We start from the raw sequence: 21,157 nt of genomic DNA, 5'->3' as shown, positions 1-21,157 counted from the left end.
GCCAAAACAAAGGCAAAACAAATGTCAATCATGTATCGAAAGATAATGATTCGACATCCAAAAGCGGATTACTAAACAATTGAGTAGAGTTTCCATTGACAAGGTGACTTGGTCTCAGTTGAGAAACAATTAAGATGCGGTGTCGCTTGACAAGGCGTAATGCTCTTAATTGAAATGCACAGTTGTGCCTGAAACACATTTAGATGTGCATGCCACGAAAATGGGTGTCACACACATTTATCTAATATTTATATAAGAAAAACTTAGAAATTCTTCTGATTCAAATACGGATGACCATAAGGGTGAGTCTTGATTGTTGCTCATAGCTCCTAGTCATTCTTTCTATTACTCGTTAAAATCTATTTATCAATCTGCATCAAACAACCCTTTTTTCTTATCACTTTAGATGAACATAGTTGAAGTAATATTTGGTAACCACATATCTCTCTATGGGTTCAATTCTTTTTATTACTTGACACAACTGTGATTTTTTCGGTTCATACAAGATCAAGTTTTTGACACTGTTGTCGGGGAGATTGTGTTGATATCAAAATTTTGTTTTAACGTCGTCTGGACTAAAGCATTTTTTTTTGCTATTTTTATTTCTTTTGTGTACTCTGAGCCCTCTTTTCTGAATAATTCTCGCTAAAGGATATGTTCGACGGATGGACAGTTTCATGAACAATAACCATGGAAATTCTTACCCCGATACCGATAATCCAGAGTGGAACAATCACCAAAATCTTCTTTATAATAACCACCCATAGTATATCGAGGAACCATAAAATTTTCAACAATCCAACCTTGAAATGTTAATGGAGAACTTTTATGCAACACAAACTCACTCTAACCTAGAATCTATGGTGGAGAGTTTTGTGGCAACACAAATGAGGAAGCTTCTACCATGAAGATGAACAAGGACAAAAAGAAACCTAAATCTCAAGAAAACGGAATACCTAACGGTAAAGCCCCAATTATACCACCAACAATGATTTGTTGTGACAATGTGGATATGCATGTAGCAACTCCCGCAGACTTGAAGGTTCATCCAAATTCATATATGTATGAGATCGATATGTCGGGATTGAAATCTGATGGTGACATAAAGGTTTACATTGAAGATGATGATTATTTTGTGGTTAGCAGAGAGAGGAAGAGGAAAGAAGGTGTCGAGTATTTGATGATGAAGGTAAAGGTGGAAGTTGGTGCGCATATTTGTTCTTCCTAAGAATGCTAGTATTGATGTTGTCTCTACTATCTATCAAGATGGAGTTCTTAGTGTTACAGTTCAAAAATTGCCTGCTCCTCCTCAGCCTAAGAACCCTAGAAGAACTATTGAGGTTACCATTGCTTGAAACATGTTCATTCAATGATGTTTTTCTTTTTTAGGATCATTTTAATAAGTTTTTTGAATTGATGTTCTAGAAAGTAATGTTTAAGTTTATTTCGAAAACTCTAAAACTCCAAAATCCTAACATATTTGTTACTGGTAGCAATGAAGAAGAGACAATATTCATCGTCGGATTCCTCTTCATGATCATCTTCTTTGGAGGAGGAAATTTTCTCAAAAGATTTTTGGATGCCCTAAGGCAGAAAAATAAGATTTGATGAGTTGAGGTGGGTTTTATGTGGAGACAAGCCTTCGGACAGGGAGCTCTATAGCAGTATGCAAAGTCATAGGGATCGAAGAGGCTTGTGCCCAACCACTTCCTTTTTCATCCAAAAGTTTTTATTCTGAAAGAGATAAGGCAAGTAGAGTCATGTTTCTTTATCAAAGGACAAGTATTCGGACCATGAGGTCTACAACGATATCTTAGCACTCATAGAGGAAGAAGTTTGTGCCCGATCACTCCTTTTTTTAGTCTAATAAAGAAGAAATCATACTTGTTTTATTTAGAGTGTATTATCTTGGAAGGCAAGCCTCTGGATAGGGAGTTCTACAACAGTATACAAAGTCTTGGGAAGAAAGAGGCATGTGCCCAATCACCCCTTTCTCCATTCCATTTTGTTGTGAAAAAGAAGTTTGAAAATGACAACTTGATATGTAGATCAAGTGTTTGAAATTTTTCTTTTGTTTTTTATTTAGTTGTGTGGAATGGATGAGATACTTCGTTGAACCAAGCACTCACGTGTGATGTATTCACTTGATTTGTTTTTGAAAATACTTGACGTTGGATCAAGCTTTGTTCTTGGTCTTATTTTGAAATTGTTATTTTTGTCGATTTGTTTTATCTTACTTATAAACATGCAAAGAAATCAATAAAGAAAAGTAAAACATACGCTATTACATGTCCATGTGATAGGAGGAGCATTTTACCTACCAAGAGGGGGATGAATTACAATTTTATGAGAATGAGAGATATTTTACTAGGGGTGGCAAACGGGCATGTCCGCCCTGTTTAGGTCTGTCCCGCAAAAGCCCGCGAAAAAACGGGGCAGGGCGGGCATATTAGAGAGTGCGGATCAAAAACCTTGCCCCGCCCCGCATAAAAGTGAGGGAGGGGCGGGGAAAGTCCGCGGACATTGAACCTTTTAGGCCTAAAAATAGTAAAATTGAATGAAAAAACTCATGCCCGCAAAAAAACGGGGCGGGCATACTAAAGGGAGCGGACCTAAAACCTCCCCCCGCCCCGCGAAAAAGTTCGGGTAAAACGGACTTTCCCCGTGGACCGTGCCCGTTTTGCCACCCCTATATTTTACCCACAATGGGGGATGAAACCACAAACCATACAAAGGATTAAACCATACACAAAACCATTAAAAGTGCAAGAAAATAAACGATACAAATCAAAGATAGAACATTCAAGAAGCCTAAATAATGACAATTTATGAATTAAAATGTAAATCACGATTAATATGCAAACATGATGAAAAACCCTAAATTTTAGTATTTAAATTAGGAGGAAGAAAACCAAGATTAGTGCATTATAATTAGCACGCAAAATCTAAACATCTAACTGAATCTAAAAATTAAAGTCTAATTTAAAGAAAATTTACTTATTATGAAGGTATGTTCTAATTCTTCTTAAAAGAAACTAAATCTAAAAAAGAGAAATTAATATGAATAAATACCCAGGGGTGCCAATTAGAAAATAGTGTAAGGAAATCGTTATGGGCGTAGGCCCAAGTAAAACAAGCCCAGAGGGTTATCTGTTTTTTGGTTTTTTCTCTATATTCGTAAGCAAGGACGATTTAACGTAGGGGTATGCTTTTACCATAACACCCTTGCATAAAGTCATTCGTTTTAAAAAAATATGCGTTTTTATCAAAAAATTTGAAAAAAAATCAAATTTTTATAAATTTTCGTGAGTTTTTATTAGAAATTTCAAAAATATATCAGAAATTTTGAAAAAATTTCAAAAAATTTCATACTTCGCCCCACTAACTTATTCAAAGGCAATTTTATAATAAATAAATATGGGCTGGCATATTAAATCTTGGTAAGCAAGAAAGGGTTTATGCATCAATAAGTAATAACCCTAAAACTCCAAAACCCTATTTTTGTTATTGGTAGCAACGATGAAGAGACGCTGTTCATCATCGGATTCCTCATCTTCATTGTCGGATTCTTCATCATCTTCATCGTCGGATTCCTCATCTTCATTGTCGGATTCTTCATCATCTTCATCGTCGGATTCCTCTTCATCATCATCTTCATCGGAGAAGGAAATTTCTACTAAGCTTTCCGTGCTGAACAACAAGAACAATAAGAAACCTAAACTTCAAGAAAAGGGAAACCCTAACGGTAAAACCCCCGTTATTAAGCAACAACCACCAACAATGACTCGTTGTGACAATGTGGAGATGAGTACTGCAACTACCGCAGACGTGAAGGTTTATCCAGATTCATACGTGTACGAGGTCGATATGCCGGGATTGAAATCTGCTGGAGAGATAAAGGTTTGGCTTGATGATGATTATCTTGTGGTTAGCGGAGAGAGGAAGAGGGAAGAAGGTGTTGAGTATTTGATGATGGGGCGAAAGGTTGGGAAGTTCATGCACAGATTTGTTCTTCCTAAGAATGCTAATGCTGATGCTGTTTCTGCTATGTGTAAAAATGGAGTGCTTAGTGTTACTGTTCAGAAATTGCCTCCTCCTCCTCAGCCTAAGAACCCTAGAAGAAATGTTCAGGTTTTCATGGCTTGAAACCATGTTTTCACTAATCATCATGTAGTGGTTTATGTGTTGATGTGGTGATTTGAATCATTGTGTTAACATTTTTGGAACGACTCTTAGCATTACAAATTAGTGATTTTGAAATGGTTCTGTTTGTAAGCTTCTGGTTTATGATGATATATGTATGGTAGATTTATTTTTAATCTAAAGTTTGTGTTTTGTGGAGATATTTTTGTTGTTTATGTATCTGAATGTATAGCATCAAACGGTTTAGGTCATCAAATAGACAAGATGCTAACTTAACTCTTCAAATTTTTAGCTTATTGTTCCGGGTTCAGATTGTTCAATGTCTCATCACATGTGTTGGTGTCTATTACATGTGTTTATTTATTTGTTGGTATCGCTTCTGTGTTTGTGTCTGTGTTTCATACATATATGCACACAATTGTGCTAGAAATGGTATGAGATCTGAATTATAACTAGGATTTGAGGTTTGAAAGGATAAATTAAATTAACTACAACTGATTTACAGAAAGACCAATTTTAGTAGTAGAGTTCTATAAATGATGTTACCTGTAAATAACAAAGTTGGTCTCTCTAGAACTTTATGAACAGGTTCCTTACATTATCAATATTCTGAACATTGAAATTTTAAGCTATTGACTAAGTTTTGTTAGTATGTCCAAATTTGTTATTATTCATTTTGTGACATTATTCACTTAATGTTTAACTAACTCTCCATATTATCTTTTTAATATCAGTATCATTCCACAAATATCAACAAAGGAAGAAACCAAACTCCACATTTAAATAGATAAAATATGAAAGAATGAATAAATAATGACATTTTTCTGTTTACAAGTCAGTTTTAAAATGAGATGTTAGATGATATTAGAGTCCATCTATTTATGGCATCCCGTAAATTATCTACAGACCAAAGTTCAATAGTTCTTCAAGGGTCAATCCTGTGTGAATGTGTAAGGAGATACACCACATAGGACCTCTAAATTTTAAGGAAATTTCTTAATACACCCCATGACTTTCTAGTGTTCCGTACGAAAATACTAAAGTGTTTTCAGATTTTATAAATGTATCTCTGGATGTACTAAACGTTTACTTAAACACCAATTATTTTAGAGATGCATATTTGAAATAATATTGAATGGCTATTTTTGAAATTTTGGGTAGCAGAAGGCAGAAAAACATTGAAAAACACCGACTAGACAAAATCAAAATAATGTTGATATCATAAGATAAGATGACAAAATTCCATTGAAATATTTTTGATTTTTTCGGAGATGTATCTCCGAAATAATCTGACATGCAAAAGTGACATGATTTCAATTTTCCGCACAATTTTACTGAAGTTACATCTCCGGAATTATTTCTATAATGGTTCTGAAGCAATTTATTATATCACGTTTCCGAATTTATTATATCACGTTTCCGAATGAGACAGGCCTACTCTTGTAATTATGTGGGCACAGGTCCCCACTAATCTTGTAAATTTGGAGGCACTATAATGGGTGGTAGCAGGGAGCGATATCTTGTAGGTGGGTCCATTTTCATTTTGGATAAGCTTGGTTTTGGAATGTTTTTATAAAGAAGTGAATAGTGATATAGAACTAGAGCCTAGGAAAGAAAGATGGTAGATAACAAGAGGCATTTCGTTTTGGTTCATGGAGCTTCCCATGGAGCATGGTGTTGGTACAAGCTTGTTACTCTGTTGGAATCTTCTGGCCATAAAGTCACTACATTAGACCTGGCTGCTTCTGGAATCCATCCAAAACAAGTGAATGAGGTTGATTCTGTTGCAGATTATTATGAACCATTGATTCAACTTGTTAGGTCATTGCCACAAGAGGAGAGGATAATCCTTGTGGGTCATAGCTTTGGTGGCATTTGTACATCTATGGCTATGGAATTTTTTCCAAACAAAATAGCAGTTTCTGTATTAGTTGCATCTAAAGTGTTTTCTACTGAGGAGGTACTGTTTTGTGTTTTCTCATTTTTCTAGTTAGACTTTTATGAATAAAGTTTTTATTTTGTTATTTTGATAACTGCAGGGTTCCTCCAACTCTGAATCAAAGATTTTATTTGGCATTAGGATTAGCTCAAATAATAAATCAAATGGATCCATACTATTACCCCCAGAATACATGAAATCCCATATGTATCAACTATCTCCACCTGAGGTATGTTGGCTAATCAATATGCTTGTGTTAATCCCAAAAAACTCTTATAATTTTTTTTTTTAATTAGGAAAAATGAATGTAGATTATTTTGAAAATAAGATGTTCATAGTAATTCATTATTTTGATAATGTTGATTATATATGAATCAGGACTTTTCTCTTGCAATGACATTAGTAAGGCCTATAAGTACATTTGATGATAAGTTCAAAGAGCAAACAAAGGTCACAAAAGATAATTACGGAACTGTTGCTAAAGTTTGCGTTGTGTGTCGAGAAGACAAATTGGCAACGTATGAATCTCAAATGGCAATGATTGAACAAAATCCTGTGAATGATTTCAGAGTGATTCCTGATGCTGATCACATGGTCATGTTCTCTAAACCTCAAGAGCTTTTTGCATATTTTCAAGAAATCGCAAAGACATATTATTAGCAATTTAGTAAGTATGTTAATTGTTGATTTGAATTTTTTAATTATTAGTGTTTTTTTCGGACGATTTTGGCCATATTTTTTGATCCGTAGATCCAAATGACGTGTCGTTTGAAGCGTTAGAAAGGTAACACGCAGAGCTACCTCACGGTAGTACTGGATGAAATGTTGGAGTCGTAGTCAATTACCTACTGTAAGGATGTTTGTAATGATTTGTGTGATTGGTTAGCGAATCGTTATGTTTATACGATGATGTGTTGTGGTTTTGGTGAAGTAACATGAATGAATGCTATGATGAATTTGCTTATGAGTTGTGCGTATGAGTTGATAAATTATACATGTTGGCATGTGTATTGTTGAGTTAAAGATGAGTTGCATATATGTGAGTTAATAATTTTATTGAGTTGAATTATTATATGTGCTCGAGAGTTGTGTTGCTATGACGAGATGTTAAGCATTGAGAATAAGTATGAAATATGGGAATATTGTGAATATAGATTATTTTGAGTTGCATATATGTGAATATAGATTATTAGCATGCATGTGTTTCATTGTTGATTAATAATGAGCATTTTGTGATTTTGGTGTGATGTAATTCAGAGAGGGGATTACTTGAGTTGTCAATGAATTTATGTTAGGATTAGAGAGGGGGTCTTAACGCATTGATTTGATGATATGATCATTCAAAGATGTTGGTCCTAACGTCATCAATCAACCTTTGTCAGGGCATGACAAGTGAAGCTTCAATTAGAGTCAGCCAGATCACTTCCTAAAGCCAGTGTTTCAGACAGGACAGCTCATCCTCGTTGCTGATTAGCCATTATGCCATGTTTCCTTTCTGTTTGCATTTCCCTTTTGACTGTATTTGCTATTTTGCTTTCAAATTCTGTTTGTACTTTCATGTTGATTTTAATAAAATAAGCATTGCAATGTTTTGAGTCAATTCATTTACATCCTTTTATGCTTTCTTTTTTCAAAAAGTATGTATATATCTCTTCATTGCTTTCTTTATCAAACTTTTGTTTATCAGTTTATTCAAAGATTGGAGGAAGGATGATGAAAACAAAATATCCATAATTGATGTTGGTATGCTTTCAAATAAAACTTTGCTGACGATGTAAGGCATTGTTTCAACTCCCAAACACTGGAGAAATAAGGAAGTTAATCCCCCGTTCACACCTTTGAGTAATGAGGAACTTTTGTTTTTGGTTTTTGGTTTTTGTTTCTTTTTTCAATCTCGAGTTGATTCTAGTCAGAGATTCTAGTACAATGAACCAGTTTTTCTTTTATTTTTCCGTTATATCGGTTGTATTGAAGTGGATTGATATTTTTAGAAGGGCCACATGAATGAGATATATTGAGATCAAATAAAACTCAACTTATGATAATAATAGATAGATTACTATATAATGGCCAATATCTAAAATGAGATTCATACGTGTATGAGATCGACATGCCGAGATTGAAATTTGGTAGCGAGAGAAAGGCTGGCGTTGAAGACGATGATTACCTTGTGATTAGCGGAGAGAAGAAGAGGGAAGAAGGTGTTGAGTATTCGAGGATGGAGCGAAGAGTTGGCAATTTCAAGCGCAAATTTGTTCTTCCTAAGAATGCTAACGCTGACACTACGCCAAAAACGATTATAGACAGCGCCATTTAGATAGCGCTTTATTACAAAAGCGCTGCCATAATTAAAATAAAAAATAAAACACGGAGATTGTATTAAAAGATGAGGCAAAGCGCTGGTATAGGGACAATCTTAGATAGCGCTTCTTCAAAAGCGCTGGTATAGGTTAACATTAGAAAGCGCTTCAAAAAGCGCTGGTATAGGCCCATATTAGCCAGCGCTTTTTTATAAAGCGCTGTAGAAAGTCCAATAAATTTTTTAAAAAAAAAATTATAAGCGCTGGTATAGTTTCATATAAGAAAGCGCTTTAGTGAAACGCTGGCTTAGGTTCCCATTAGAAAGCGCTTTTAGTAAAAGCGCTGGCTTAGTATAATTAAAATTGAAATTGAAAAATAAAATATCACGTAAAATCCTATTCCCAATCCAAAAACCCTATCGTACGTTCTTCTTTTCCTTGAACAAACTCTCTCAATCACGAAATTCCTTCAATCCCCAAACTCTCTCAATCCCCAAACAAACTCTCTCAATCCACAAACAAAGCTTCTGAATTCGAAGAACCCTAATTGAACCCCTTGTGAATCCCTTCTCCGCTCAAGAAATTCCCTCTTCGCTCACGAAATCTCACGAATTTCTTCTGGTTGTATATCTTTTTCTTCGGCCACCGTAACACAATCGGTGGAAGCCTCCGACTACGTTTCACAGGCGCTCGTACTCCCTCCGATTACGGCCGCACAAACTCCCTCCGACTACGTTCATTTTATTCGGCCGCTCCGTTGACACTAAGTTTCTCAGCCGTTCTTTTCTTCTCAACGTTTGGCCGTCGTTTCGGTAAGTCTCGACATCCTTTATATGCTATACATTCTTACTGTAATTTCTGTGAGTTGCCATGTGGCTTTGCTGTAACAATAAGTACTCTGTGCAAAAATGATAGCTTAGAAGTGAACGTTTGACAACACATTGGTGGTTTTTTTGTAGTTAATGTCTGTTCTTTCAACATCCCCTGTTAGATTAACCTGGATTCTCTACAGTCATGAGATCTGTTAGTTGATTGACTGTGTTTTCTTTGAAATCTTAACTTAGAGCCTGAGATATGAACACCCCAATTTTGACCCGACTGCCATAAATTTCCTGACTGAATGTATGCAGTCATTGACTGTGGGGAATTTGGCTTTCAAGTTAGATGTTATCCATGCTAACAATTGTTTTGAGAAGACTCGGAATCTAGGCCGAGTTGTGATTTGTGAACAGGATGGATTAGAGTGTTCTGTACATGTCAAAGTTCTTGAAAAAGATCTGGGATCTTTGACGCAGTTGGCACATCTTGTTATCTTAATTTCTTACCTAGGTGTTGCTTATATATTGGCCTGGCTCCATGAAACACTAACTGTGAAATGCAAATACAAACTTTCCTTGTTCAGTAGTTTGTAGCAACACCCATGTTCTCACTTGAAACCTTAAATTTGAATTAGGTATTGAATTAGGGCATTTAAAACTGGCTTGTGTAAAAATAAATTTAATCTATGTCGTGACTATATTCATCATTGCTCCAAAACTCAATTTCCTTGCTTTTGTTAAACCAACATTAGTCTAGTCATTGTTAGTCGTGGAAACGAGTTAGTGGTGTTTTAGTCTTTTTTTTCTTTCTTTCTTTTACTTTCATGCTTTTTGCACTGTGTATGTGTATCTGTGGAATTAGATTTGATAGATCATTGGTAGCCTAGAACAATTCCATTCAACTTTGTCTCAATGAATGTCAGTGTATTTATTTTTTCTTTTACCATTAATTTAGATTCTTTGTGGTTAATTAAAAACTCTACAATCAAGTTATTTAAGCTATCTAATTTTCATCTTACATTTAACAAAACATGGAAATTTAGATCATTAATTTTTAATTTAAATAAGAAATAATAAGTTTAAGAATTCAAATATTTTATTTTGATTTAAAAACTCTTAATACAGTTAATTACTGCATTTATGCACAAAATATATTCAGTTCATTGAGAAAATATTTTGATTGGATTAGACTACACCTAGCTTTTATAATTTCAGTGGATGGTTGGATTGGATTTCCCTTATATTATATAATTTTGATTAGACGGGTGGTTTAAAATATTTTTGTATTCTCTCACGTTGAAAGTTGTATAGGTATATTGAAATTTTACTATAATTGATGAGAATTTTGAGTATAGCCAAGTGCATGTTGCAATATTTGATTTATCTACATAGACTATTAAGTGATATGTAGGCCGTTTGAAATACATTCGTGGAAAATGTAGAATGGTTTTATATACACTAATGTAGAATGTTTTTCACCTTTATATTATTTTGTTTTTGGTTTTCTGTTATTATGTTTTGTGATTATAATGGTTAATTTGATGCAATTGCAGGATATTGAAGGGTAAAAAGGTTAGCAGCTGGCAAGAAGAAAAAGTAGATATTTAGCATCCTTTTGACTTGTGTAAAAAATAACAATGTTTTGGATAATGCAATTGTTTACATTGAATTTGATGTAATTTTGTTGTTGTTTATTAATATATTCTTATATAAAAAATTCAAAGTTTATTCGTATATATATATATTCTTAGCATCTTAGCTCTGAAAAATAGAGTTTCTTTTTGTTGTTTATCGGTGAAATTTGTAATGGTATATTGTACAGGTGCAAAATGTGGTGAAAACCTGGGGAAAGCCTATTTTAAATAGACCCATTTAAAAATTTCATGGACATTAGACAGCGCTTTAGAAGAGAAGCGCTGCCTAAAAGCTATTTAAAAACTTTGTTTTAGAAAAGCGCTGCCTAAAGGGGGCCTTTAACAGCGCATTTAAGAAAAAAGCGCTGGCTAAAGTGGTACTTTAGCAGCGCTTGTGGTGAAAGCGCTACTTAAAGGTGGCCTTTAGCAGCGCTTTTAAGAGGCTTTTTCTTAAGAATTGTTTCAGAAAAACGCTGTCTAAAGGGGGTCTTTAGCAGCGCTTTAGATATAAAAGCGTTGTCTAAAGTGGGCCTTTAGCAGCGCTTTATAGGTAAAAGTGCTGACTTAAGGGTGCCTTTAGCAGCGTTTTCAAGGTGAAAAAAAGCGCTGCCTTTACCTACGGCAGCGGGGGAATAGATAGCGCTTTTAAGCGCTGCCTAAAGCCAAAAAAAGCGCTGTCTATGTGCATGTTTGGCGTAGTGTGATGATGTCTTTGCTATCTGTCAAGATGGAGTGCTTAGTGTTACTGTCCAGAAATTGCCTCCTCCTCCTCAGCCTAAGAACACTAGAAGAACTATTCGGGTTATCATTGCTCGAAACCATGTTTTCACTAATCATGATATAGTACTTTATGTGTTAATGTGGTGATTAGAATCATTGTGTTAACATTTTTGAATCCCCTGTTAGCATTACAAATTAGTTATTTTGATACTGTTATGAAATGGTTCTGTTTGTAACCTTCTGGTTTATGATGATATATGTATATTAGATTTATTTGTAATCTAAAGTTTATGTTACTGATGATATATGTTACTGATCAAAATATTAAATATTAACGAGAACACGAAGTTATTGATCAAACTATTGAATATTAACGGGAAAACGAAGATATTGATCTAACTATATTGAATATTAACGGGAACATGAAGTTACTAATCAAAATATTAAATATTAACGAGATATGAAGTTAGTAATCAAAATATTTAATATTAACGTGAGTATTAAATTACCGACCAAAGTATATAATATTAACGCGAACATGGAGTTACTGCTAAAAACATTGAATAATAACAGAAACATGGCGTTATTAATCAAACTATTGAATATTAATATGAACAAATTTGGAATATTAACGGAAACACGAAGTTAGTGATCAAAATAATAAATATTAATGGGAACATGAAGTTATTGATCAAAATATTGAATTTTAACGGGAACATGAAGTTACTGAACAAAATATTGAATATCAACGAGAACACGAAGTTACTGATCAAAATATTTAATATTAAGGGGAATATGAAGTTACGGGTCAAAATATTGAATATTAACGGGAAATGAAGTTTATTGATCAAAATATTGAATATTACTGGGAACACGGAGTTACTGATCAAAAATATTGAATATTAACGGGAGAACGGAGTTATTGATTAAAATATTGAATATTAACGAGATCACAAAGTTAATGATCAAAATTTTGAATATTATCGGAAACATTAAGTTACTGATCCAAATTTTAAAAATTAACGGGAACAAATTTTGAATATTAACGGGAACACAAAGTTACTGATCAAAATAATAAATACGGGAACACGGGGTTATTGAGAAAATATTGAATATTAACAGGAACACGAAGTTACTGATAAATTTTTTAATATTATCAGAAACATTAAGTTACTGATAAATTTTTTGAATATTAACGGAAACGAATTCGAAATATTAACGGGAACACGAACTTATTGATCAAAATAATGAATATTAACAGGAACACAAAGTTACTGATCAAAATAATGAATATTAACAAGAACATGAAGTTACTGATCAAAATATTGAAAGTTAACGAGAAGAAATTTGAAATACTAACGGGAATACGAAGTTACTTATCAAAATAATGAATATAAGCAGGAACATGAAGTTACTGGTCAAAGTATTTTTCTATTAATTATGTATTTTGAATGAATCATTATTATAAATGGAGTTTGTAGTGGTTTCTCATTGGCCTACAAGAGAGAGCTGATAGTTTGAGATTGGGCTGATAGTTTGTAGTTATAATTGAGCCAAAATAATTAATTTTCTCCTTAGCTAGCCAAAAATAATCGATTCTCCTTAGCTGATAGTTTGAGATTGGGATAATAGTTTTTAGTTTTATCAATTGTATTAAATAGTTATCACTAATTGAATTTTATAATTTGATTGAATATTTCTTTATTATAATTTGTGAATTTGCGATTTTAAAACTTTTCCTTCATTATAATTTGTCAAATAAAATATTACTATTTTTATAACTTTTTCAATTTTACCCAAAACTTAATCTTTTACTAATATCTTTTATTTTTCTCAATCATAATGTGCGAAAATGACGGGTACCTGTGCGAACGCACGGGTAAGACACTAGTTAATTTTTAAAAATAAATATTTAAGTGCGTTTGAAATAAGTTAGAAATAACCCATTTTTAAAATTTATAAAAAAAATGTTAGATTTGTTATGAATATTTATGTTAGTGGATGTCCATCCATCTCCTAGTTTTTCATCTTCCTATTACATACTTAATATGTGTTTAATATGTATGATTTTCTATCTCCCTTGAGTCCTATAAATAGAGACTCATATTACAATGTAAAGCACACTTGAAAGAAGATGATAATACAATATTACTTAGTCTTGGGGAAGAAAGAGGCTTATGCCCAATCACCTCCTTCTCCATTCCATTTTGTTGTGAAAAAGAAGTTTGAAAATGACAACTTGATATATAGATCAAGTGTTTGAAATTTTGCTTTTGTTTTTTATTCAGTTATGTGAATGGATGAGATACTTAGTGTTGAACCAAGCACTCACGTGCGATGTATTCACTTGATTTGTTTTTTAAAATACTTGATGTTGGATAAAACTTTGTTCTTGGTCTTATTTTAAAATTGTTATTTTTGTCGTTTTGTTTTATCTTACTTATAAGCATGCAAAGAAATCAATATAGAAAAGTAAAACCTACGCTATTACATGTCCATATCAAGAGGGGGATGAATTACAATTTTATAAGAATGGGGTATTTTACCCACAATGGGGGATGAAACCACAAACCATACAAAGGATTAAACTATTCAAAGTGCAAGAAAATAGACGATACAAAGCAAAGATATAACATTCAAAAAGCCTAAATAATGACAATTTATGAATTAAAATGTAAGTCACGATTAATATGCAAACATGATGAAAATATGTCAAGATGCCATTAAGATGAATTTAAACCAAAAGTGAATGGAAAGCCCTAAATTTTAGTGTTCAAATTAGGGGGGCAGAAAACCAAGATTAGTGCATTATAATTAGTACGCAAAATCTAAACATCTAACTGAATCTAAAAATTAAAGTCTAATTCAAAGAAAATTTATTTATTATCAAGGTATGTTCTAATTCTTGTTAAAAGAGACTAAATCTAAAAAAGAGAAAGTAATATGAATAAATACCCAAGGGTGCCAACTAGAAAATAGTGTGAGGAAATGGTTATGGGCGTAGGCCCAAGTAAAACAAGCCCAGATTTTAGTTTTTTCTCTCTCTATATATTCGTAAACAAGGATGATTTAACGTAGGGGTATACTTTTACCATTATACCCTTGCCTAAAGTCATTAATTTTAAAAAAATATGTGTTTTTATCAAAAATTTCAAAAAAATATCAGATTTTTAGAAATTTTCGTAAGTTTTTATCGGATATTTAAAAATATACTAAAAATTTTGAAAGAATTACGGAATTTTTTTTTAGATTTTTTACAAATTAATATAGTGAAAATTTCAAAAATTTTACCAGAAATTTCATACTTCACCCCACTAACTTATTCAGGGCAATTTTGGAATAAATAAATATGGGGTGGCATGTTAAATCTTCTTAAGCAAGAAAGGGTTTATGCATTAATAACATCTTTGTTATTTGTAGCAATGAAGAAGAGACACTACCCATCATCGGATTCCACATCTTCATCGGACGATTCCTCATCTTCATCGTCGGATTCCTCATCATCTTCATCGGAGAAGGAAATTTCTACTAAGCTTTCCGTGCTGAACAACAAGAACAATAAGAAACCTAAACCTCAAGAAAAGGGAAACCCTAACGGTAAAACCCCCGTTATTAAGCAACAACCACCAACAATGACTCGTTGTGACAATGTGGAGATGAGTACTGCAACTACTGCAGACGTGAAGGTTTATCCAGATTCATACGTGTACGAGATCAATATGCCGGGACTGAAATCTGGTGGTGAGATAAAGGTTTGGCTTGATGATGATTATCTTGTGGTTAGCGGAGAGAAGAAGAGGGAAGAAGGTGTAGAGTATTTGATGATGGGGCGAAAGGTTGGGAAGTTCATGCACAGATTTGTTCTTCCTAAGAATGCTAATGCTGATGCTGTTTCTGCTATGTGTAAAAATGGAGTGCTTAGTGTTACTGTTCAGAAATTGCCTCCTCCTCCTCAGCCTAAGAACCCTAGAAGAAATGTTCAGGTTTTCATGGCTTGAAACCATGTTTTCACTAATCATCATGTAGTGGTTTATGTGTTGATGTGGTGATTTGAATCATTGTGTTAACATTTTTGGAACGACTCTTAGCATTACAAATTAGTGATTTTGAAATGGTTCTGTTTGTAAGCTTCTGGTTTATGATGATATATGTATGGTAGATTTATTTTTAATCTAAAGTTTGTGTTTTGTGGAGATATTTTTGTTGTTTATGTATCTGAATGTATAGCATCGAACGATTTAGGTCATCAAATAGACAAGATGCTAACTTAACTCTTCAAATTTATAGCTTATTGTTCCGGGTTCAGATTGTTCAATGTCTCATCACATGTGTCGGTGTCTATTACATGTGTTTATTTATTTGTTGGTATCGCGTCTGTGTTTCATACATGTATGTACACAGTGCGTGATACAAAAATTGTGCTAGAAATGGTATGGGATCTGAATTATAACTAGGATTTGAGGTTTGAAAGGATAAATTAAATTAACTACAAATGATTTACAGAAAGACCAATTTTAGTAGTAGAGTTCTATAAACGATGTTACCTGTAAATAACAAAGTTGGTCTCTCTAGAACTTTATGAACAAGTTCCTTACATTATCAATATTCTGAATATTGAAATTTTAAGCTATTAACTAAGTTTGTCAGTATGTTTATTCATTTTGTGACATTATTCACTTAATGTTTAACTAACTCTCCATATTATCATTTTAATATCAGTATAATTCCACAAATATCAACAAACAAGAAACCAAACTCCACATTTAAATAGATAAAATATGAAAGAATTAATAAATAATGACATTTTTCTGTTTACAAGTCAGTTTTAAAAACACCAATTATTTCAGAGATGCATACCCGAAATTTTGCATGGCAGAAAAACATTGAAAAACTCCAACTTGACAAAATCAAAATACTATTGATATCATAAGATGACAAAATTCTATTGAAATACTTTTGATTTTTTTTGGAAAAGATAATTGTAAGGAAACACAAATCTATATAACAAGTTTAGTGGACAATATGGGAGCGATATCTTGTAGGTGGGTCCATCCATTTTCATTTTGGATAAGCTTGGTTTTGGAATGTTCTTATAAAGAAGTGAATAGTGATATAGAACAAGAGACTAGGAAAGAAAGATGGTGGATAATAAGAGGCATTTCGTTTTGGTTCATGGAGCTTCCCATGGAGCATGGTGTTGGTACAAGCTTGTCACTCTATTGGAATCTTCTGGACATAAAGTCACAACATTAGACCTGGCTGCTTCTGGAATCCATCCAAAACAAGTGAATGAGATTGATTCTGTTGCAGATTATTATGAACCATTGATTCAACTTGTAAGGTCATTGCCACAAGAGGAGAGGATAATCCTTGTGGGTCATAGCTTTGGTGGCATTTGTACATCTATGGCTATGGAATTTTTTCCAAACAAAATAGCAGTTTCTGTATTTGTTGCATCTGCATTGCTTCCTACTGAGGAGGTACTGTTTTGTGTTTTCTCATATTTCTAGTTAGACTTTTTATAAATAAAGTTTTGATTTGGTTATTTTGATAACTGCAGGGTTCCTCCAGCTCTGAATCAAAGATTTTATTTGGCATTAGCTCAAATAATAAATCAAATGGATCCATACTATTTCCCCCAGAATACATGAAATCCCATCTGTATCAACTATCTCCACCTGAGGTATGTTGGCTAATCAATATGCTTATGTTAATCTCAAAAAACTCTTGTAATTTTTTTTTTATTTGGAAAAATGAATGTAGATTATTTTGAAAATAAGATGTTTATAGTAATTCATTATTTTGATAATGTTGATTATATATGAATCAGGACTTTTCTCTTGCAATGACATTAGTAAGGCCTATTAGTACATTTGATGATAAGTTCGAAGAGCAAACAAAGGTCACAAAAGATAATTACGGAACTGTTGCTAGAGTTTGCGTTGTGTGTCGAGAAGACAAATTGGCAACGTATGATTCTCAAATGGCAATGATTGAACAAAATCCCGTGAATGATTTCAGAGTGATTCCTGATGCTGATCACATGGTCATGTTCTCTAAACCTCAAGAGCTTTTTGCATATTTTCAAGAAATTGCAAAGACATATTATTAGCAATTTAGTAAGTATGTTAATTGTTGATTTGAATTTTTTTAATTATTAGTGTTTTTTTCCGAGCCATATCTTTTGATCCATAGATCCAAATGACGTGTTGTTTGAAGCGTTAGAAAGGTAACACGCAGAGCTACCTCATGGTAGTACTGGATGAAATGTTTGAGTCATAGTCAATTACCTGCTGTAAGGATGTTTGTGATGATTTGTATGATCGGTTAGCGAATCGTTTGTTTATACAATGATGTGTTGTGGTTTTGGTGAACTAACATGAATGAATGCTATGATGAATTTGCTTGAGTTGTGAGTATGAGTTGATAAATTATACATGTTGACATGTATACGTTAAAGATGAGTTGCATATATGTGAGTTAATAATTTTATTGAGCTGAATCATTATATGTGCTCGAGTTGCGTTGCTATGACGAGATGTTAGGCATTGAGAATAAGTATGAAATATGGGAATATTGTGAATATGAATTATTTTGAGTTATGCTTATTGTATTGTTGCATGTTTGAAATATAATTCTATTGAGATGAATTATTAGCATGCTTGTGTTGCATTGTTGATTTATAATGTGCATTTTGTGATTTTGGTGTGATATAATCTAGAGAGGGGATTACTTGAGTTGTCAATGAATTTATGTTAGGACTAGAGAGGGGTCTTAACGCATTGATTTGATGATATGATCATTCAAAGATGTTGGTCCTAATGTCATCAATCAACCTTTGCCAGGGCATGACAAGTGAAGCTTCATTCAGAGTTAGTCAGATCACTTCCTAAAGCCACTGTTTCAGACAGGACAGCTCATCCTCGTTGCTGATTAGTCGCTGTGTCATGTTCCCTTTTTGTTTGCATTTCCCTTTTGACTGTATTTGCTATTTTGCTTTCAAATTTTGTTTGTACTTTCATGTTGATTTTAATAAAATGAGCATTGTAATGTTTTGATTCAATTCATTTACCTTTTTTATGCTTTCTTTTTTCAAAAAGTATGTATATATCTCTTATTGCTTTCTTTATCAAACATTTGTTTATGCAAAGATTGGAGGGAGGATGATGAAAACGAAATATCCATAATTGATGTTGGTATGCTTTCAAATAAAACTTTGCTGACGATGTAAGACATTGTTTCAACTCTCAAAGAATGGAGAAATAAGGAAGTTAATCCCTCGTTCACCCCTTTATGTAATAAGAAACTTTTGTTTTTGGTTTTTGTTTCTTGTTTCAATCTCGAGTTGATTATAGTCAGAAATTCTAGTACAATGAACCGGTTTTTGTTCTACTTTTCAGTTGTATTGGTTGTATTGTAGTGGATAAATGTTTTTAGAAGGGCCACATGAATGAGATATATTGAGATCAAATAAAACTCAACTTATGATAATAATAGGTAGATTATTATATAATGGCCAATATCTAAAATGAGATTCATACGTGTATGAGATCGACATGCCGGGATTGAAATTTGGTAGCGAGATAAAGGTTGACGTTGAAGACGATGGTTACCTTGTGATTAGTGGAGAGAAGAGGGAAGAAGGTGTCTAGAGGATGGAGCAAAGGGTTGGAAAGTTCATGCGCAAATTTGTTCTTCCTAAGAATGCTAATGCTGATGCTGTCTCTGCTATCTGTCAAGATGTGGAGTGCTTAGTGTTACTGTCCAGAAATTGCCTCCTCCTCCTCAGCCTAAGAACCCTAGAAGAACTATTCCGGTTATCATTGCTTGAAACCATGTTTTCACTAATCATGATGTAGTAGTTTATGTGTTAATGTGGTGATTAGAATCACTGTTGACATTTTTTAATCGACTGTTAGCATTACAAATTAGTAATTTTGATATTGTTATGAAATGGTTCTGTTTGTAAGCTTCTGGTTTATGATTATATGTATGGTAGATTTATTTATAATCTATAGTTTGTGTTTTGTGGAGATATTTTTGTTGTTTATGTATCTGAATGTATAGCATCAAACGATTTAGGTCATCAAATAGACAAGATGCTAACTTAACTCTTCAAATTTTTAGCTTATTGTTCCGGGTTTAGATTGTTCAATGTCTCATCACATGTGTCGGTGTCTATTACAAATGTTTATTTGTCGGTATCACGTCTGTGTTTGTGTTGGTGTTTCATACATGTATACACACTACTTGTTGAAGTAATTTTGGTCTTCTGTTGAGGCTCATATTTTTAGTAGTAATTTTGTAAAATCCTTGATGAACTGTTTTTCTTGATTGGTTTGATGTTTTTCTCAAGCTCGAACACACGAACCATAATCCCTTAATCATTTAATTGCACATCTTCTTCATCGATCGTTTGTCTTTTGATACACATTGGCCCTCCTAAATCCAAAAATATTGGGTCGACTAACCATTTCAAATCGTACTACTATGAATTAAGACTTGAGAACCGTCTTAGTCTTGCAATTTATTCTCTACTCAGACAAATAGCTGATTCATTGTTATTGGGACTTTATACATGGTTTTGTCTATTTTTATGTGATAAAATGTCAGATCTTAAGAACACTGAACTTGAGATGACAAATATTTGTGTTAGAAATGGTATGGGATCTGAATTCTAACTAGGATTTGAGTTTTGAAAGGATAAATTACATTAACTAGAAATAAATTTACAGAAAGACAAATTTTAGTAGTAGAATTCTATAAATGAAATTTATGAACAAGTTCCTGTAGATAACAAAGTTGGTCTCTCTAGAACTTCATGAACAAGTTCCTTATATTATCAATATTCTGAACATCCATGGAATTTCACTATTAACTAAGTTTGTTAGTATGTCTAAATTTGTTATTATTCATTTTGTGACATTATTCACTTATTGTTTAACTAACTCTCCATATTATCATTTTAATATCAGTATAGTCCCACAAATATCAATAAAGAAAGGAGAAAAAAAAAACTGCACATTGAAAATAGATGGGATTTGAAAAGAGTTAATAAATAATGACATTTTTCTCATTACAAATCAGTTTTAAAATTATGTGTTAAATGATATTAGAGTCTATCTATTTATGTCATCCCTTAAATTATCTATAGACCAAAGTTCAATAGTTCTGAAACTTTATTAAGAAAAGAAGTTAAATAATGCTGAAAATAGTTTATAAAGATGTTGGTCCTCTCAAGTCAAAGTGGTGGTCCTCTCTTGTGTTACGAGTATTTTTCATCAGATTTAGAGAGTTAGAAATCTGCGGAGATTTGAGGATGTGAAGCTCCATTGAAAAACTTGTTTGTCGGTTATTTTGGCTAATGCAAAGTTGGTTGGGAACAGAGCTTCGAGTTGCTACAGTGCCTTCCTTGGTGAGGAAACGCCTGAATCGGCGGAGTTACTTGCAGTGATTATCTCTATTGAGAAGGCTAAAATGTTTAATTGGAAAAAACTTTGGATTGAAACGGATTGTTTACTTGTTGTGAAAGCGTTTCCTAACTCTAACTTAGTTCCATGGAAGATCGGATCTCATTGGCTTATGTGTCAAACTTATACTTTA

General features: G+C 33.1%; 4 protein-coding genes across 6 annotated transcripts; all 4 read left to right on the top strand.

Annotated features, from left to right (window-relative positions):
• The first annotated feature begins 3,457 nt into the window (after positions 1-3,457).
• LOC131652985 (17.9 kDa class II heat shock protein-like) lies at positions 3,458-4,319 on the top strand. The gene has a single exon (XM_058922990.1). The coding sequence runs from the start codon at positions 3,520-3,522 to the stop codon at positions 4,144-4,146; it is 627 nt and encodes a 208-aa protein (XP_058778973.1). The 5' UTR covers positions 3,458-3,519; the 3' UTR covers positions 4,147-4,319.
• A 1,367-nt stretch (positions 4,320-5,686) lies between these two features.
• On the top strand, positions 5,687-7,682 carry LOC131652983 (methyl jasmonate esterase 1-like). Of its 2 annotated transcripts, none has more exons than XM_058922989.1 (4): positions 5,687-6,103; positions 6,183-6,311; positions 6,461-6,753; positions 7,465-7,682. In XM_058922989.1, exons 1-3 carry the CDS (start codon positions 5,762-5,764, stop codon positions 6,740-6,742), a joined length of 753 nt encoding a protein of 250 aa, XP_058778972.1. In that variant the 5' UTR covers positions 5,687-5,761; the 3' UTR covers positions 6,743-6,753; positions 7,465-7,682. The 2 variants fall into 2 exon arrangements, with proteins under 2 accessions (XP_058778972.1, XP_058778971.1); XM_058922988.1 differs by having other exon boundaries at positions 5,690-6,103; positions 6,461-6,749.
• Positions 7,683-14,888: 7,206 nt separating this feature from the next.
• LOC131647464 (17.9 kDa class II heat shock protein-like) lies at positions 14,889-15,725 on the top strand. Its single transcript, XM_058917350.1, has one exon. The coding sequence runs from the start codon at positions 14,914-14,916 to the stop codon at positions 15,550-15,552; it is 639 nt and encodes a 212-aa protein (XP_058773333.1). The 5' UTR covers positions 14,889-14,913; the 3' UTR covers positions 15,553-15,725.
• Positions 15,726-16,620: 895 nt separating this feature from the next.
• LOC131652982 (methyl jasmonate esterase 1-like) lies at positions 16,621-18,617 on the top strand. Of its 2 annotated transcripts, none has more exons than XM_058922987.1 (4): positions 16,621-17,034; positions 17,115-17,237; positions 17,385-17,677; positions 18,400-18,617. In XM_058922987.1, exons 1-3 carry the CDS (start codon positions 16,693-16,695, stop codon positions 17,664-17,666), a joined length of 747 nt encoding a protein of 248 aa, XP_058778970.1. In that variant the 5' UTR covers positions 16,621-16,692; the 3' UTR covers positions 17,667-17,677; positions 18,400-18,617. The 2 variants fall into 2 exon arrangements, with proteins under 2 accessions (XP_058778970.1, XP_058778969.1); XM_058922986.1 differs by having other exon boundaries at positions 16,624-17,034; positions 17,385-17,673.
• The last annotated feature ends 2,540 nt before the right edge of the window (positions 18,618-21,157 follow it).

This window comes from Vicia villosa, linkage group LG2, assembly GCF_029867415.1.
Source record: "Vicia villosa cultivar HV-30 ecotype Madison, WI linkage group LG2, Vvil1.0, whole genome shotgun sequence".
In the NCBI taxonomy this organism is placed as follows: domain Eukaryota; kingdom Viridiplantae; phylum Streptophyta; class Magnoliopsida; order Fabales; family Fabaceae; genus Vicia; species Vicia villosa.
Note: the sequence above shows the minus strand (reverse complement) of the source record. Positions and strands in the feature narration are given on the sequence as shown.

Coding starts and splice junctions, on each gene's coding strand:
- LOC131652982 (XM_058922987.1), top strand. CDS start 16,693: ATGGTGGATAATAAGAGGCATTTCGTTTTGGTTCATGGAGCTTCCCAT. Junction 17,035..17,114: donor CATTGCTTCCTACTGAGGAG/GTACTGTTTTGT, acceptor TGATAACTGCAG/GGTTCCTCCAGCTCTGAATC. Junction 17,238..17,384: donor ATCAACTATCTCCACCTGAG/GTATGTTGGCTA, acceptor TATATGAATCAG/GACTTTTCTCTTGCAATGAC.
- LOC131652985 (XM_058922990.1), top strand. CDS start 3,520: ATGAAGAGACGCTGTTCATCATCGGATTCCTCATCTTCATTGTCGGAT.
- LOC131652983 (XM_058922989.1), top strand. CDS start 5,762: ATGGTAGATAACAAGAGGCATTTCGTTTTGGTTCATGGAGCTTCCCAT. Junction 6,104..6,182: donor AAGTGTTTTCTACTGAGGAG/GTACTGTTTTGT, acceptor TGATAACTGCAG/GGTTCCTCCAACTCTGAATC. Junction 6,312..6,460: donor ATCAACTATCTCCACCTGAG/GTATGTTGGCTA, acceptor TATATGAATCAG/GACTTTTCTCTTGCAATGAC.
- LOC131647464 (XM_058917350.1), top strand. CDS start 14,914: ATGTTAAATCTTCTTAAGCAAGAAAGGGTTTATGCATTAATAACATCT.